General features: G+C 44.4%; 1 protein-coding gene across 1 annotated transcript in view; it reads left to right on the top strand.

Annotated features, from left to right (window-relative positions):
* The first annotated feature begins 1394 nt into the window (after positions 1 to 1394).
* The window catches only part of LOC148040506 (uncharacterized), a 30882-nt gene continuing 13264 nt past the window's right edge, over positions 1395 to 19012 (top strand). The window contains exons 1-5 of the mRNA XM_087700041.1: positions 1395 to 1687; positions 1982 to 2112; positions 10154 to 10278; positions 10343 to 10490; positions 10580 to 10739. Coding sequence (XP_087556167.1) covers positions 1672 to 1687; positions 1982 to 2112; positions 10154 to 10278; positions 10343 to 10490; positions 10580 to 10739 — 580 coding nt within the window. The 5' untranslated portion in view covers positions 1395 to 1671. The remainder of the gene's footprint in view (positions 1688 to 1981; positions 2113 to 10153; positions 10279 to 10342; positions 10491 to 10579; positions 10740 to 19012) is intronic.

Genomic DNA, 19012 nt, shown 5'->3' with positions numbered 1-19012 from the left:
AAAGTATGTAACTCTTGCTTGAGTTGAATCTTCCATGCCTTTGTATTTACTGAAAACATATTCTTGAAGGTTGTCCAAGTTGCCTGTAATTTTTGTATTTTTGATATGCCCCAACATAGTGTTATCAATGACTACAGACAACCAATACATTATTTTTTTGTCTTTTGCATTCCATTTATATTTTTTGAAGAAGGTTGACTTTAACAAGGGATTTACAAGTAGGGTTCACTTTAAGTCTTTGAGGGACATGTCATGGTGTCTTAGCTCACAGCTTTGAGTTCTTCTTTGTCCTCAAAAAAATCATTACTTGCCTAGCTTTTTGAGTGAAGCCAAAAAACACATGTGCAGAGAGATGCACCATACATACTCGTCCACACTCCTCTCTCTCTCTCTCTCATGTGGCAATGATACAAGGGTCTCACACTTCTATTGGGGTGGGGTGGTATTAATGTTTACATAAGCGACATGCATTAGTGTTGATCTATTGGACCTCTTGTAATCATCCTGATCTTTCTTGCCACATGCCTTGCTATGTGTTGTGCATGGAAATGCCACCCACTATATTTGCAACACCTAGTAGATCTACATTTGTATCATAAGTTACCACAATGGGATGTGAATACTAGAAGCCCCAACATGGAGAAGCTAATGTTTGACATCATGCTTGATAACTTGGCACTTGTACAGAGGTTGACACCCATGGGTTGATCTCACAATAGTGATAAACATCAAGGTGGTTTTCATTTTGCTCCATACAAATATTTTGCTCAAGGGGATGTTATTAACAACATAACCATTTTACTGGGCTTGACATCCACCATGTTGGCTATTTTTGGCTTGAATGGCAATGTTTTAGTGTTGTTCTAGGAACGTCCCACAAATTTCCTAGGGAAACATCGAGATTTCTTGGCAACATGAGTAGGTTGATGCTTATTCTCCACCATGAAAGTGTGAAGTGCATGAAACTATAATAGAAGTTAGCGTCTCTGTCCATAGGTCTACATACATTAGTTTCACATTGTCTCACAAACATGCACACATGTCGATGAGTTCCTCGCAAACTATAGCAGCTTTCAGAACTTTATTGTCCGGTTTATGTCTGTGTGAAGCGCGCCTACTACACCTTTAAGCAAAACAAAATTACGAATACAAAAGTCTGCCTTGCTTTTCATGGTTTGCACTCTGTGGAAAGATGCCCTAGGCGTCCCCAATCGATAGAATGGAACGGAATATTATCGGACTTATTAGGTAGGCCTAGCTTACGAGGCGCGTGTACACAGACACACCCACTTGCATTCCTCTCTCACACTACTGTGGAGTTTTACACCTTTAAGCAAAACAAAATTACGAATACAAAAGTCTGCCTTGCTTTTCATGGTTTGCACTCTGTGGAAAGATGCCCTAGGCGTCCCCAATCGATAGAATGGAACGGAATATTATCGGACTTATTAGGTAGGCCTAGCTTACGAGGCGCGTGTACACAGACACACTCACTTGCATTCCTCTCTCACACTACTGTGGAGTTTTGCCAAGCTTCTCTCTCTCTCTCTCTCTCTCTCTCTCTCTCTCGCTCCCCGCCTGACTGCCTGGCTGCCTGCGATTCGCTCTCCTGAGCGCGACTTCGAGCGCCTACCTTTTCTTTCCACTCTTGGAAGTCTTGTTGCGTCGGCTATGGAGGACGATTGGGGTAAGCATCCTTGTGGACGGTAATCCTATGTAACCCTAAAGTCGAGAAAAGAAGCTTATCAGAGCTCCCTGGCGTAGCTGTTTGCATCCTTGTTTGCAGCTGCTAATTGAATTTCCTCGCTCGTTTTGTTGCGAGCTTGGTCTCTGCACCGTCACTCTGCTTCATTGAATAGCGTTTGTTAAGTGCTTTAGTCTGATTCACATGCTCATCATGTCTCTGCTGCTGATAATGATGATCCGAGTGTTCCAGAGACCCAAAATGACATCGTACTAATGTCTACTTATTTATTTTCAGAGGCAGAGGACTTTGTGCCACCACCTCCTAGTATTGCCAGAGAGCAACCAAAAAGTCAATGGGACGATGAAGATGCCGCTGAAGAAGAGGACGTGAAAGAATCTTGGGAAGATGATGAGAAGCCTAAACCTGTGCGTATAATTCCTCTCTTTTAGGGCCTGTGAAAGCAAATTCTGTTGGTTTAACGTGTGGAGGTGCATCGTCAGATTCCTGTGTAATCACTTTACAAGTTGGCATTGCTATCCGTCTGATGTTTGTGACACCGTTGTTTAGCTGCAGAAGTGCTGCACTTAATTGTGCATTATTCTACGTTTTCAATGTGAGATGTAGAACTCGTATATAACTACACGATTATTAGGGTTAACAGGAAATATGATATAGATGCCGTGCCACTCATAACACGTCCTCATACCTTCAATTCATTTCGTTTTATGGTAGGCATATGATATTAAATAACTTTGTCTGAAGATGCCTGCTATAGGTATCTGGATCTGCTAACATGTAAGGTGGTTGGCTGAATTCGAAATGCAGATATCTTGGGCACTGGACATCATGGTAGTAACCATAATCCTAGGTTTTGGCACCAGTTGCATTTCTATCAGCTATGAATGATGTTAGCATATCAAATATCCGTGAACTAAAATTATCGTAACTGTCTGTAAACTTCCACAAGACAAATATGTACTGGGTTTTTTTTTCCAAATTTGTGCTACATTTTTCATCCCAAACAACTTTCTAACTGTGAGAGCAGTGTAGCAATTAAAAAGTGGAATATATCATCACTCCCTTGGTCCAAGAATTGAAGTGATACTTTTCACTTTTTATTTTACATTGGGCGGACTTTGGTTGACTAACTAACTGGTGACTTAAGTGTGGGTCAGGTGAGTACCCGGCAGTATGCCAGTGTGAGATGAATGGATAGCAGATATGATGCAGCAAAGGGCCTTTTTGTTGGTCAACTTAGTTGTGACAAGTGTTTTGTTCAAAACTAGCTGACACATTGCAGATTGCCAGCACCAACAGCCCTATGTATTACTACAATCAGTCCATTTGTTGCACTTAGTCCGAGTCATGAAGTCAGGGCTTGAAATACCTGGTCATTGCACAACGGTAATGCATTTTTCAGTTGAATTGATCTGTAGTGTAAGGTCTGTTACCCTATTCCAAACATTATAAGATATCACGAATCTTCACACTAGATGTATTTCATATTTTAGCTGCTTGTAGGTGTACTGCCTTGCTGTCTGCATTTAAAAATCAGCAATGGTTGGATGAATCTTGGACCCATAAGTGTGTCAGACTCTTGCAGGGCTCCCATATCTGCTTATTGCAGCAGTCATTTCTGTTCCATGCCTATTAATTTTTGTATGAATGAGTACCGAGAACTAGAAACTAGGGCAACATCCATTTTTCTTGGATGAGCTGTTTGTCAAAAGTGGGTGCAGCGATGGAAGTGTAGAAGACTGCTGTAATAGTCTGCACATCACAAGTGAGACTGCAAGAAAAGAGAGAAACAGAAGAACACAAGAACACTGCAAAGAGAGAACTTAGAAGTATGCTTCAGAAATGGAATCCATATACCAAGACATGAGACAATGCATACAGTAGTGAGTCACCAGCAGTTTGGGCACCAGCACTGGCATTGGCTCCCTCTCTCCATCAGGACATGCAAGTAACGAGTGACAAGAGGAGAGCAACTAGCCTCCAAAGAAGCTCTTTTCAATTACAGCTCGACCTACGATTTTTCATGGCAACACAAGAGGACAACAAACAGGGCTGGACCTCTTGTTGATGTTGTAGGAACAAGTTTGTGCACGAGTGTGTGTTGGACCATTGCCTTTTTTAGTTCCTAGCAATACTTTCTTCCCAAAAGCAAGGGGCACTTATTCTTTGTCTATTCCCAATTCCCAAAAGAAGGGCTACTCTCTCTCTCTCTCTCTCTCTCCACCCTCCCTCTCTCTAGGGTAATTTCTCCTTCACAATTCATCATGTCACCATACCATTGTATAAGCATATGCCCTAATAGGTAGTACTCTCTCATAGGATGAATCTATCCAACTTTGCTTCGACAAAACGTGCCAATTAGGACATAGGATGAATCTATCCAACTTTGCTTCGACAAAACGTGCCAATTAGGACAAATTGCCTCTTGTATCGAGTCATGATGGTGGGTTGAACCTCACAATCATTTTAGATGGTGGGTTTGAACTTCACAAGTTATTTTGGGCAGTTACACTTTGGTCTATGATCATTTGCTAGGGATAGGTCTTTTGACTTAGCTCTTCTTGTCTCGAGGTTGGTTCAAGTAACCCAAGATTCTGTGAGATTTGTTATTATGGTAGATACTAGGGCATCCATTCCCTTATATTGGAAACTTTTAAGATTGTGAAGTTCTCATAGTTAGATTTGGATATTGGTTTGAACTTCATTTTATTGAAAGTTATATTGGAATGTGTAGTCAACTCTTGCATTCTTGGCTTCTTGCACATGAAGTTTTACTTGCATTTTTAGCATAGTGCAAGGGACTTTCAAAAATGGGGGAAGTGGAAATGGTAGAAATTGGGATTTTGGTTAGTTTTTGAAACTGGGGAGGAGTTTCGGATTTCACTATGAAATCTATACATAGGCACTTTACTATATCAATGCACATAACATCACCTAATTTTTACATTAAACTCCAAGCCTTCATGTCATATGAACTTATCTTCATTACATCTCCATCTTTTATATCAAAAGAACTATGACGAGTTGAGGGTTTCAAGCCTTTGTGTCACTATTTAGTAGCTATACGTTGCTGGCAAGAGTTGAGAGTTGGTACTACCTTTTGAGTTATGCAAAATTTTGTATGATTGCTTCCATCTTCTCACTATAAATGACTTTTAATGAAGAGAAACATGCATGTAAACATTTGCGATAAAAGTGTTTTTTGAAGGTAAGAATTGAAAGTTGAGAATGAAAACACATTGCGGTTGGCCAAAGAATTGAAACATAGGTGGGGTAAAGTTCAAGTCTCCCCCCTTAGTGTAAAAAAAAGGGGTCCTGAAAACATGTTTCAAAAATGGCATCTGGGGTTTGGAACTCTGTTTTGAGATACTCTGGTTTTCATCTATTTGTAAGAAATGCATAATCATCCTCTACCAAGTTGGATGAAGCATCACTATGAGAAAATAGGACCAGCAATGGAGCAGAGAGAAACAAGATAGTGATTGTGAGTGAGTTGCAGCAAGAGAGTATACTTGCTAAATTGAAACGTTAGAGTGAAAGTACAATGTAGTTTAGGTCATGGGTTGACCTAACCAGCTGTTCACCAACTAACTAGAGTTAGGCTAACTTACTCTAGTTCTCCTAGTATTGCAACCTTAATGTCTAAAGACACTAGGTATACACACTATATTGACACTTGATTCATGTGTCCACACCAAACGAAATACATTGAGTATTGTCTAGAATTACCAAATTCTAACACCAGCTTGTAGTGCCAATGCCATGAAGTACAAGGATAATCATAAGTTTAAGGACTTTCAAAAAGCCTCAAACTTCTCATGTGGTAATGCTTTGGTGAAAATGTTCTATGCCATTGGGTAGTTGATGAGCACCCTTTGTTCGATGCCTTTGCCTCTCTGAGGTGATCACTTGGGCGTCCTTGGTGAAAACCATCGCCTTTGTAATCTTGATAGGCCATTAGGTTATCGATGTGCAGCTTTTGTTCGATGCCTTGGTTGCTTTGGGGTGGGATGCCTTGGGGTAGAAATGGGCTTGAGCTTTTCTTACATTCCCTTTCTAGTTCCTTTTTTGGAGATGAGAGGGGGTGTTGAGCTAAAATGCATTACAAATTGATTAGCTTTTTCAACAACCCCAAAACTCAAATGTTACCAAACTTCCATTTATAAAGAAATGCATGCCTAGAGAGTTTGTGTCCCATAAGCAAAACCCTAGTTTGGGAGGATTATTTTGCATCTATAAATAGACAAATTGCCCACCATTTAGCCCATTCCATTTCATCCTTGTTTTGCATGTTACACTAGTACACAACCTCTCTATTGCTGTTGGTGCCCTATTTCCAGCCTACAGCCCACCGATAGTGGCTGTCTAGCCTCACATGACTACTACCATGTGATCACCACATGCTGTTGAGCCATCATTGACTGCAGCCACAACTGTTCTAGCACCTGGCACCCATTTTTGTACAGGCGCCTTGCTCCGAGGAAGTCCTAGACAGCTGTGTTTTGTATCAGGCTTGCAAAGATTACTAGGTCAGAATTAAGGTGGCAATTCTCGGTCTGCATTTTATTGTTCTACAGGCAGCCTTGCATCAGCATGCATCCCTACAGCTATTGTCCTGCTGTTATCAGCTTTGGCAACCAGTTTCGAGCCTCCAAATGGTGCTGCATTTACCAGATTTTAGCATCTAGACTGTTGTGTTTTGGTTACCAGCCTACTGCCCAGCACACTTTCAGCTCCAACTGATGGTTATAACACTCCAGATTTGTCTCTAGTGGACATCACACTCAGGCTACTCACTCAACCTTCTCCCACGAGCCACCGGTTGTTGGAGAGCTTTACCCTTGAGCATCTCGTACAATCTTTGTGTAAACCCTAGCATATCTTCACATGGGTGCTCAAGCCTCAAGCCTAGCATATCTTCACATGGGTGCGTAGGCTGGTTGTTAAGCATCTCCCCTCAAGCCCAAAAAAGATGATGGAAGAGGTTGAAGAGATGTCTTGGCCTTGATGTAAAAGGTACCACTCTAAAGAGATCGAGGCATTGGGCTAAGGCGTCACAAGGGATTGCAAAAGGACCTAGTAGGAATATAGTCGATGGATATCTTCATTTGAGTCACCGAAGTTAATGGGACTAAAGTCTTTTTTAAATAAATCTAGTTGTATTGAACTATCTCTATAGTTAGTACAAAAGTGAGAACTGTCTCTATAGGTAGTTGTAAAGATTAGTAGATGAGTGTAATTGTCGCATGGATTGTGGGAGCTATAGAGGATCTCGTGTGAGCATCGTGCTCATGAATACTTTGCTCGATGAGGTAAAAGGGAATCATGCATGCTATAGAATGCATGGGCTTCCACCTAGAAGAGATGCTTACTTTCGTTAAGCTTTCTTCTGTTCAAGGGCCCAACATGTACACACAACGCCAATGTAAATGGTTAATGCATTAGGGGCATGCTTATACAACAAGGTGTCACTTGTACAACACCGCCATGGGGAAATCTTTCACTTGTCCAAGTGCCCTTTTACAATGAATGTTGAAGTGAAAATGCCAAGAATAGATACAAGGAAGGGATATTAATGTCAAAAATAAGAAAATAACACTGAAATCTGCATGTACCATGTGGGGTAATCCCCTTCCAAACCATGGATGTCGATGTTGAAGGAGGAGTAATTGATATTGGCTCATGTTGAGAATTTGATGAAGAAGAGAATGTAGAAGCATCTCAATCACAAAGTTGTGTTGGACAAGCAATCATCATGGTAGTAGTAAGTGATGCGTGAAGCTCAGCCTAGGGATGGGAAGCCCCCATATTGGTCGAAGAATCAAGGATTCAACCAAGAGAGATCATGGAGCCACGATGAAATAATCAACAAATTGTCTCTCCAGTCTAGTCAGGGTTGGTGCATACCTGCAATGTTAATCCTTAATTGAAATACATGACCAACATGCAAGTAGCACGAGAGATACACTTCACAATTTACAACCAAGCAATAATATAAGGGGGCCTATTTTTGACAGTCCCATTATTATAGGAGTATGGGGTTTTAGATAAAGAAAGATAGGAGTGGTATATTCGTTGTGCACCTCTATTTGTGGAGTGCTTCGGAAGCTAAGTATTACTGCAAGGGGTGCAGTGTTTTGGGGCCAATTAGTGTTCTCTCGTTTGTATGGAAACACTCTAGCTCCACTGCTACAAGTTTTAAGTACATGTGTGTGCAAGGTTTATATCTACTATCCTTTTGGTCATTAAGGGCTGTTGGTTCCAAAAATCTAGCTCATTGTTTGGTGAGAAGCACTTGCTGCCTTTTGGGATTGTGTGTTGTACTTTGAACAAATCCCAAAAGGCAGCAAGTAGCCTCAATAAAATTACCCCCAGGATCCAACTTGCATAGTACACATGAGACATGATACAAGCCACATTCATGAATGTAAAGGACTTGACATCATACTCCCCTCCTAGCCTAGAGCCAAATGGGTTCACCCTCGAGCTTGGGAGCTAGTAGCACTCTAGTCATGACCACATCCCAAGGGTTGGTGTCCCATACCACCAACCCACAGAATCTCGGTGTACGGATGTGTCGGCCAACGGGCCAAGAGTGGTTAATTGTGATCACACAATCCATGTGCATAATAGGGCGTTGAGTCCTATAAAGAGAACATAGCTGTCCTTACTCTGGAGTGCCCTTAGTGCATTCGCACTAAGTCACTTCACAACCACTATGACCAATGCTACTAGTGCCCATTTGGATGTCCAAGGATGCAACACTTCCCCCCTTATGAATGATTGCTGTCCTCAACAATATCGTCAGGGACGGAGTGGGGAAAAGGACTCTTCAACAAACATAGCAACGCTCAAATAGCCTCGGCCTCTGGCTGGTTTTCCACTTGACCAAATACTTGGGATGAATGGTCCGATGGATCATTTAGTCCTTAGGTCAAGAACCAATTTGGGTTCGAGTGGAATATATCGAGCAATATCCTCTAGCTTCCTCAATCGGAACAATCAATAAGTCACTTCGTACAAGTTACGCTATTTATCCTCTTGGTAACTTGAAAGGGACTACAATACCTTGAAGATAATTACAATACTGCACATGTCCCTCACATGTGCACGCCTAATAATGCCAAAGCTAAGCGTTGAAAATACATGTCCTCATGATAGAAAGGGTGTGGACCATAGTAACACGGAACAGGCTCGGGGATGGGGGATGGCCAAAAGCAGGGAATGGGGAGGGGGGTGGAACAAAATGACATACATAAATAACATTTTGAAATGTATGCATGTGATGTGGTGGGTGCATGTGTGGATGAATTTATACTACCAAAGAACATATGCATGTGCATGCATGCATACATGTATTTTGCATGGTAGAAAACTGCATGTGTAATGTGGATTGATTTGATACGACTTCATACGAGAGCATGCTGATTTTGTACGTGTATGTGTGAAAAAAGGGGAAGTGCTTGGAAGAAGTCTAAAATACTCACCCTCCAAAAGAACCCCCCAACCACAAACCCACAAAAAAAAAGGGTTCCCTAATAGGGGACGTGACAAGGGGATGGGGTAGGGGACAAGGGGATGACTGTTGGGGATGTCCTCTGTCCTATTTCAGCGTCCCCTTCGGCACATCTCTCCGGGATGGTGTTTCCGCATTGTGGGGTTTGGGAGGCGGTTCCCTGTTACTATGGTATGGACAGCATTGGAATCATGTATCAATAGTAGCAGAGTTTGAGTTTGCAAAACAAGGATAGGTGGTGGCTATACAGCTGCTTCTATTTATAGATGAGAATCTTTGGAGCATTTTGAGTTTTGGGGCTATTTAGAAAGAGATAATTAAGGTCCAAACTGAAATGCACCTTTTTTAGTTTTACATGGGTGGGTGGTAACAAAACCATGGAAAGGGACACATATGAGTATACCTCTTCCATTCATCAATATTAATCTTTGCAAAAGCACAGAAAGATGATGAGGTCTCGTTTTCACGGGCTCTTAATTGCCAACCCTCATTAAGGTTTTTACCACTCTGAAGTCTTAAAAGGTGCAAGTTTATTTGCATGTCTAGCTGAAATGAAAATCGCAATCTGGGTTGCAATATCATTGGTGTCACGGGGCATCTTTTGCCAATTTTATCCTGGCTATGAAATGGCATCATGTTGAAGTCTCCACTCTAACTGACCATGCCAAAAGTCCCTGCAATAAACCTTGAAGAGCTGGCTTTGACATGTGACCAAACTGAAACAGGACAATGAATGGGGTATGGGCTTAAATTTACTGATACATTGCCTTTAGAAATTGCAGGAGTTAATGCCACCGTGATGTTGTTTTTTGGTATGTGTTTTTCCAGTTCAAGAGCAACATTCTTCCCTTTATTATCTCTCAAACCAGTTTTTGAGAGCTGCTTGCATTGTCCAACTGTTCATCGTCTGATGTTTTGCGTTTGTCTTTCAGGCAAAGGCACCGGCAGCTCCAAAAACAAAAGCTGAGAAGAAAAAGCCTTCTGAAGTGAAAGAAGAGAAAGGTACCCCTGAAGAAGAAGCAGCAAAGAAACTGGAAGAGAAGTTGAAACAACAGCGGTGAGTTGTTTGAATGCAGCTATTCTGCTCTTTTTACTTGGTCTAATCCTTGAGCTGTGCGCAGATTAGTAGAGGAGGCAGATTACCAATCTACTACAGAGCTTTTTGGAAATAGAAATGAAGATAAGACTCTGGAAAATTTTATTCCTAAATCAGAAAGCGATTTTATTGAGTACGCTGAACTCATATCACAAAAATTAAGACCATTTGAGGTATATAGCTGCATCGCATCTTGCTAGAATTCGGGCTGAGTTCATTAGTTTCTTTTTCTTGATTGTTGTGGATCAATATTTCTGTGCAGAAAAGTTTTCATTATCTGACTTTGCTCAAGGCTGTCATGAGGCATGCCATGACATCTTTAAAGGCTTCAGATGCCAAGGAAGTTGCATCAAGTGCCTCAGTTATTGCAAATGAGAAGCTAAGAGCTGAAAAAGAAGCTGCTGCAGGAAAGAAAAAGACAGGTATACTAAGTTCCAGTATATTAAGTGAAATAGGCAGTGTCCTGTTTGCTGCCTTCACTTTTTCCCACTGTACTTTTTATATTAGAAAAGAGTGAACGACTTGTGCTAAATCAGCTAAGAGAGCGAAATGGTGATGAGAGGGCTGTTTTGGTGTGCAATTCTCATCTACCATAATGAACTTATCATATGTATCCCATCAAGAAGCTATCGAATGGAGAACTATCATATGAATAATCTGGAGCCAGGGAGCAGCTCTCTCATGGATGGCATCTGCAGGTATAAAGGAAGCCACCTGCTACAATAGTGCAGAAAGCACAATTCATCTCAAAAAATGGCAATATTGTGAGTGTAAATTGGCGCATGTGGGTACCCTCCCAACATCGTTCCTTGATCAGTAGTCATTTGATCTGTGTGGACATAACCACCAAAATATAACCTGGTATATATCGTGGATCTAGCAAGAGATGACTTGCAGCACTTGCCAAATAAAAACCTCAGCCTGATAAGGAATCTCAGGGCTCCATATCTTAAGCAATCTGTCCTGCTGTTTTCCATGGTTGCGTAGAAATTATTGCCTAAAATTTGCGAAACATTTCCTAAATATGAACCACATTTAAGAGCGGGGCAGGAGGGACCGGATTGCAGAGGAGGTTGCAGAGGCCCTAGCCGAGTTGAGCAGAATCTGCCAAGAGGCAGCCATACAGGCCAGGCAGCAGAGCTGGGAGGAGGAGAGAGCACTCCGGCGAGACCTTGCAGCCACGTAGAGATTATTACAGGAGGCACCAGGGGATCCCACCCTCCACGCACAGGAGGTGTGCGTGTGAGCAGCCATTGCTGGCCTCAAGGACAAGTGATCGGAGTTCTCTTTCCGCAACTTAGCAGCTTTTTGGGCGCGGAAGGGAGATACGATGTGCAAGGAGTTCTTCCAGGTGCATCAGCCTCACTCCTCAGGAGAGCAGATACACAACCTTCGAGATCAGTATGGGAAGACTCGTTCTAGCCTAGACGAGGTGATGGAGATTGCCACTGACTACTACAGTCGCTTGTTCTAGCAGGAGATAGCCTCAGCTAGAGGGCAGTGATGTAGATAGCAGGTTTGGGATCACATCCTATCCCTCATCTTAGAGGAGATGGGATGCTCTCTCCTAGCCCCCTTCATAGAGAAGAAACTAGAGGAGTCTTTTTCACTACCTACTGGAAAGTGGTGGTGGACCCTCTACTGATGGCCTTTCAGGAGATCTTCACTTTAGGATAGATTCCAGGGAGTCTTTCAGCAAGCCTTATTAGTCTTCTTTCCGGAAAGGGGGAGACCGGTTGGAGCTTTCCCAGTAGAGACCAATTACACTATCGTTAGTGGCCTATAAGGCACTGGTAAAGATGATTGGTAGCCGACTACGTCCCGTGTTTCCGGACATCATCCATGACACACAGACATGCTTTGTGCGACAGAGTGGGCTCAGCATAGAGGGCAGAGACTGGCCGTACTACTCTTGGATTTTGAGAAAGCTTATGACAGGGTGGACTGGGACTTCCTAAAGGGCACCATGGTGAGGTTGGGTTTCTCCTAGGCTTGGATTCGTGGGGTCTCCGCACTTTACAAATCAGCCACCAGTAGGGTTCTCATAGGTGGTAGGCGAGGGGAGGAGTTTCGGTTGGAGAGATCGGTACAGCAAGGTTGCCCCCTTGCCCGGTTCCTGTTGCTACTCTTTGCAGAGGCGATGTCCCATTTCCTTAGGTCACATGTGAGCGGATTACATGGCCTCCGATTTCCAGTGAGAGGAGATTGAGTTGTTAGACTCGGAGTATGGAGATGACACAACACTCTACATAGAGGACGATGAGCTGATGCTGGAGAGATTGAGGTTGGCTCTATAGGTGCTCTGTCTTGCAGCGGGAGCGAAAATCAATCGGCGAAAGTTGGTTGGTTTTCTCACAGACCCGGGCTCTAGCACGGAGTGGGGCGTTCACGTGAGCAGAGGGCAGACTGTCCGGTACCTAGGGTTCCATGTGGGATTCAACATCACTCCTGTCCAGCAGTTTCTTCTTGTCCTTGATTCTATTCGGAGGAAGCTGACCTACTGGAGCACGGCTCGCCTCTCATTAGTCGGCCGAGCCCTGGTGGTTAACCAAGTCCTTCTAGTGACGGCCTAGTATATCACCTCATGTTGGTGCTTCTCCTCATCCTGCGTAGTGTAGCTTCGTCGCCTAGTGCGGAACTTCCTTTGGTCAGGGTTAGATGGCTCCAGGGATTCGAGGGCCAAGGTGGCATGGGCGACCATCATATGGCACCGGTTAGAGAGAGGGCTTGGGATCATAGACCGAGAGTATCAGAGTATGGCCCTCTTGAGCAAGCTAGTTGTCCGCGGCCTCACATTAGGCGGGCAGACCTGGAAGGTTTTATTGCAGGAGGGGTCTTCAGGATTGTAGACTGAGGCTTGACGGTGAGTGGAGGCTGTCCTTGAGATGGATCTTCACGCCAGCCCAGATTCCCCCCCCCCCCCCCCCCCCAAAATCACCTTTCCTATGCAGCTTACTCTGTGTGTGGTAGGGCCCCCGTAAGGTCCTAATCCAAAGCCCCCGAGGCTGCCAGGAGGAGATAGATCGTCAGTCGGTGATTTGGAACCCCTAGGTCAAAGATCGGAAAGGGACACAGATTGGCGAGCGCCCCCACATCCAGTGGGCTGGTTGGGAGGCCGGCCCGACTCGTACCATCAGGATATAGCGGGAGGTCTACAGGATGGCGGACGAGATGTTGCAGCGAGTATCAGGTTGCCAGAGAGGAGTGGAGTTGAGGAGAAGGGAGATAGACGCAACAATACTACTAGAGTGGCTTGCTCCCCTGATACGAGTTCCGATAGAGCCCGAAGAGATGGGCTGCTAGTAGGCATGCCCCTGTAGGTGGCAGGTAGAGTGGGCAGATCCCCGCAGAGGACTTTCTTCATCGTTCAGGAGGGGGGGCATCTTGCCCTTGACAAAGGGCAGCAAGATGAGGGGATAGCTGCCCATTCATGGAGGAGGATTCGGGTGGTGGGCCTTCAGGGGAAGACATGGCGACTGAACCCCTATGTTTTCTGGAAGGAGCTCAAGGAGTGTCGCCTTTGGATCTGGGAGGGCAGATCACTTGATGAGCCGGAGTGGGATCCAGGAGAGTGGCTATGGCTGGCCATTGCAGTCTCGCCAAGAAGCCATCGAGGTTCCTGGAGTACACCGCTATGATTGGCAGACACGTACTGATGTAGGAGGATATGGATTGGGCGCTGTCACGTAGTAGGCACTGGGTGGAGCACAGCATCATGGAGCCATTTCGACAGACCTTCTAGCACCGCCTATGGGGATAGCTGGAGGCTGAGGAGGGTATTGTATTTCTTATGGCTGGTGGCACATGGAGGCTTGGCGGTGGGAAGTTGACTTGCCCAAATGTAGAAGGAGGGAGGTTGTAAGTGCTGCACACAGCAGCCTGCCTTTGGTCATGTGAGGAGGCGCAGCTCGTGTGGAGAGGAGCATGCCGCATCCTTAGCCGTATAGCACCCAGCCTTGGATGTATCTCATGGGAAGCTTTCTGCTGGCAGGCAGTCAGCTAGGGCCGTCACCTTCTATATGAGGCTGGGATGCAGGACACGGTATTCATCATCGAGGCAGGGTCGTGCATAGTGGTCAGTTTGGAGGCTTTACCCATCCGCCAGGTACTAGAGCCCACAGCAAACTGCTCTGAGGTATAGGAGATCATAGGGAGTCTTACTGGATGGCATATCTGGAAGGCGCGGTGTCAGGAGGCTTTCGGCGGAGAGAGAATTTCAGTACAGGCGACCTTAGCAGAGCTCTGGACCTCCATCATCCACTCCCTCCGTGGCTGTTGGGATCTCAGGTGCAGGGCGAGTCCACGGCTCATCAAGAGCTCCCTTGTCATTTCATGCGTACTTGGGACGGCCAAGACCTGTTTTTCGTGATGCAGGCAGGCAGCCCGAGATGGCAATACACCCCCCCTCCATGGCTTCTTCCCCCCTAGACCCCCTTGAGAGGCTTGTATACATGATGTATTTGTGACTTTGCATCAGCTCCGGCTAGTCTGTTGAGCATGAGCACTCCGCTGTAATTAGTTTTTTTTGAGTAATATAATCAGCCACATTTTATTTGCAAAAAAAAAGAAAAGAACCACATTTTCTATCTATCCAAGCCTCTATACCTCTTGGACAGGCAGTGGGCAGGTTGGGCAGTCTTCGGGGGCAGGCAGATACAGGTGGGAGGCAGCCGCCAGGTAGGCAGGCAGCCCATGGGGCTTAATGGGCAATGCTCAAGTTACAACTTACAGGCAGCGGGCGGGGGCAGTCGGGACTGCCAGTCGGCCATGCTGCCATGTGGGCTACTGCATTTGGCCAGTTTTATACTGGCCGATCCACTCTTCTTTAGGCAGTCCTGGGCATGTGTGATCATGTACTTTTGATTTGTTAGTGATAGCGAGGTTCGGCTTGAATGCTGTGACACCAGCCCTTGCACATACTGTGTTCTGGATTTCAGTCTTCATTTTTCTTGGAGTTATTTGTCTCTCTCTCTCTCTCTCTCTCTCTCTCTGTATGTGTGTGTCTCCATATTCATCTATTTGACTCAGCTGTGTGCATTTGCTTTTGCAATGCTCCACTCTGACATGGTACCAGAGCAATGAAGGGCTGATCCGTGGTGGACAGGTTTCAAGAGGAATATTTGGTGCATCCATGAGGCTACAATTTCAGTTTAAGAGTGTGAGTTGGAAGGCTGCCCATTGACCTATGGTTAGAGCAAGCAAAGGGGCTCGCAAATTGAGATAGATTTTCTGGGTTTGCTCATCACAAGGGCTGCGTGGGCATGCATGGAGGCAAGAGAAAGCATATGGACCTGATTTTGCAAAAGAGTTAGTGGGAGAAGTGCGTTTTTTGCCTTGTATCAAGTTTTGCATATTAATCGCCGCTGGAGGTAAAGTAACCTCAAAGTTTGGGAGGATGAAGTCCTAACAGGCTGCGTTTTCAGAGTTGTGGGGGACTACTTGAGAAGTGCAATTATTTCAAGGCGAGAGAAGGATGTCTAGTGACTTAGACATGGATTTCTAGGCCAACATGTAACACAAGGTCCATGTCCTACCAGTGCTTTCCTAGCATCAAAAGCTTGACGGAGACAACTTGGCATCTAGAAGGTGATGGTGGAGGCTATCTTAGAGTCCTATGATCTTGTGAACTTGTGATCAAATAGATTGATTGTCTGATGGCCATCTCTCATCTTCATTGACATTCCCTCGGCCATTTTCATTTCAGATTTGTGAAGTTAATGCTTGCTGCAATCTAAGTTAAATCAAGTCAATCACCACCCTGTTCAAGAAGGACACAACCACTCTTTCCCTCTATCTTCTTTCTTCTCACTCCTAGAGCGAGCTTTGACATGCTCTGTTTGGTCGTCTCAACCATGAATACCATTGGTTTGTTGGGAATAAAGGGCCATCGTGCCTTTTATATGTGCACGGGTGTGAACACACCCTTAGCACATTGTACTTTCATACATATATCTATCTAAAAACCTAAAGTGGTACACTCGTCATTGTACCGAAAAACGTGTTCACTCTCTACTTTGCTCTCTCACACTCTCTCTGTCTCTCTCACTACGCGTAACAACTGTCTGCCTCGATCTCCGTGCCTAACCTCACCCTACAAACTGGTATCAGAGCCAATGGCTCACTCAAGCTGTTGAGGGGTAGATCAACAGGTGTAACAATCTTGTGGACTGTTGAGAGGTGCAGGCAACACGCAGAGTCTCGTGTAACAGTTTTGTGGATTGTTGAGGAGCGGGCAAGAGCTGCGTGACCAGTCGAGCTGCGTGACAGGTGACGGGCTGCACGACGGGGGCTCCACACGAACTGTCGACCTGTAGAACGACGGGGGGCTGTTGGACGGGGCTCCACGATTGACTTGCGAACAGGCGACGGGGGCGACTGGTTGACGTGGCGTGAGGGACCTGCGACAGGCGCTGTGTCCAGCAGGGTGACCAGCGCGAACGGCGAAGAGGCGGTGTCAGGGTCACATCGTACGATTGATGGGTCAATAGACCCGTCATCAATCTTTTTTTCTCTTCAAAATCCTTTGTAAATTTCCCCTCCAACCAAGGTTTCGCTCATGCAAGCACAATATCTCGGATCTGTGCAAAATTGTCCCAGAAATTTGGGGCTTTTCTCGAATTTGGGGATCTCAACATAGAATTGGACAATCTGACTCAAAAATTGCAAAGTCGGTGCACATTTGCCTTGGAATTTTGGGGCTTTTCACATTTCAGTGAAATTCTTTCAATTTTACTGAAATTAATGCACGCAGGACTTAGAAAATTTGGGGATTTGTCCAGATTTGGTGTGAGCAAGATGCAACAGTGATATCTGTCTCAGAAATTGCAGGAATTTATGACATTTTGTCCCTGACATTTGGAGCTTTTCATGTACATGCACAATTTGGGCTGAAATTAACCCAATTTCTTGACATTGAGGCACATTGGACCCCGTGCAATTTGGGGTTTTTGCAGTTTGGGCAAAATTTGTGCAGCATTTGGTCATTTTATGTACATGCAGGTTGAAAACCGCGCAATTTGGACATCAACACTTGGTAAAATTTGGGGGTTTTGCTGAAATTGCTTTATTTTGGCAAAATTGGACAGTCCTATGCATGACAGAGGAAATGCAGATGTGTGTTTGATGCTTTTGAGCACAAAATTTTGGGGCTTTTGACCGTTCGTGTCAAATTTTATGCTCGTGGGTACATGTACAACAGAAATTGCAGCTGAAATTTTGGGATTTCTCATGTAATGTGATGCACATGCCCTTTGGAACAGCTGTAATCAGTTGGATAATGCTGTAGCACTTGGTTTGGTGTTTCTGAAAACCTAATTACAGATCTGAAATCTGTACTTCTACGTGGTCATTTATTGCTGATTGGTACTTGTTTGTACCTTGGTCACTTGGGTGACAGTTTGGGCCTGAATTTGCTGGTTTTTTGGTTACACTTGGGCTGAAAATCATGGCTGGAAGCAATGACAGTAGTAATTTGATGCACTTAAAGAAGCTTGAAGGCGCACATAATTTTGCAGTTTGGCAAAAACAGTGCTTCAATATCCTGTTACAAAAGAAGCAGGCAAAGCCGATAAAAACCAAAGGAGCAAAGCCCGTGGACATGGATCAGGATGATTGGGATGAGTTGAATGAGCTTGCACGCTCAACCATAGAGCTATCAATTTCTGATGCCTTGCTGTTCAACATTGAAGGTTTGGATTCTGCATATGCTATATAGACTAGACTGGAAGAACTGCATGTACAGAAGAGTGCTGCAAGCAAAGTGTATTGGCTGAAAAAACTTATGGATTTGCGTATAAAAGAAGGTACAGCAATGTCTACTCACTTGAGTGAGTTTAACTCCATTTTCAGCCAGCTGGTTGCCTTGAAGTTCATGATTGATGAGGAATTTAAGGCTACTTTCTTGCTTTGCACTCTACTAGAGAGTTGGGATACATTCAAGACTGTTATGAGCAATTCTAATGTGATCCTTTTGTATGCTGATGTAGAGAGTGCTCTACTTATGGAAGAGATGAATCGGCAGAACAATGCATCCAGTAAGTCTTCCAGTGCTTTGCATACTAGGGGTAGATCACAACAAAAGGGCAAATATGATATCAAGGGACGCAGTAAATCACGTGGCTAAGATGTTGAATGCCATCATTGTGGCAAGAAGGGTCGCTTTAAACGTGATTGCTATAAATGGAAGAAAGAGAAAAGGAAAAGGTAAGAAGACCGATGATTGCAAGGAAGAGAAGAAGGACAGTCAGCCTAAGAAGAGCAATGTAAAAATTGAAGAGATGAATGTAGTCACTCATGACAGTGATAGTGGGAGTGATGTACTCTTTGTCTCTTCACATTTTGGTGCACATGCTTTGCTTGCAGATACAGATGATGACATGCATACTTGGATTCTTGATTGAGGTGCTTCCTTTCATGTCACCCCTCATCGTGAGTGGTTTTCCGCCTATACAGGGGGTCGACATGGTGTTGTCTATCTTGGGGATAGCTATGCATGTGAGATTGCAGGTATTGGCAGTGTGCAGTTACAGTTTCAGCATGGCTTTGTCTTTACACTTCAACATGTACGGCATGTATCTCGGCTCAAGAAGAGCTTGATTAGCACAGGGTAGCTAGATGATGATGGTTTTCATACCACCTTTGGTGATGGAAAATGGAAGATCTGTAAGGAATCTAGGGTTGTTGCCAGAGGTTGCAA

This window comes from Lygodium microphyllum, chromosome 2, assembly GCF_053477565.2.
Source record: "Lygodium microphyllum isolate KBCC chromosome 2, Lygodium_microphyllum_v1.1.10, whole genome shotgun sequence".
NCBI classification, from domain to species: Eukaryota; Viridiplantae; Streptophyta; class Polypodiopsida; order Schizaeales; family Lygodiaceae; genus Lygodium; species Lygodium microphyllum.
This window is presented reverse-complemented; position numbering and strand designations above follow the sequence as displayed.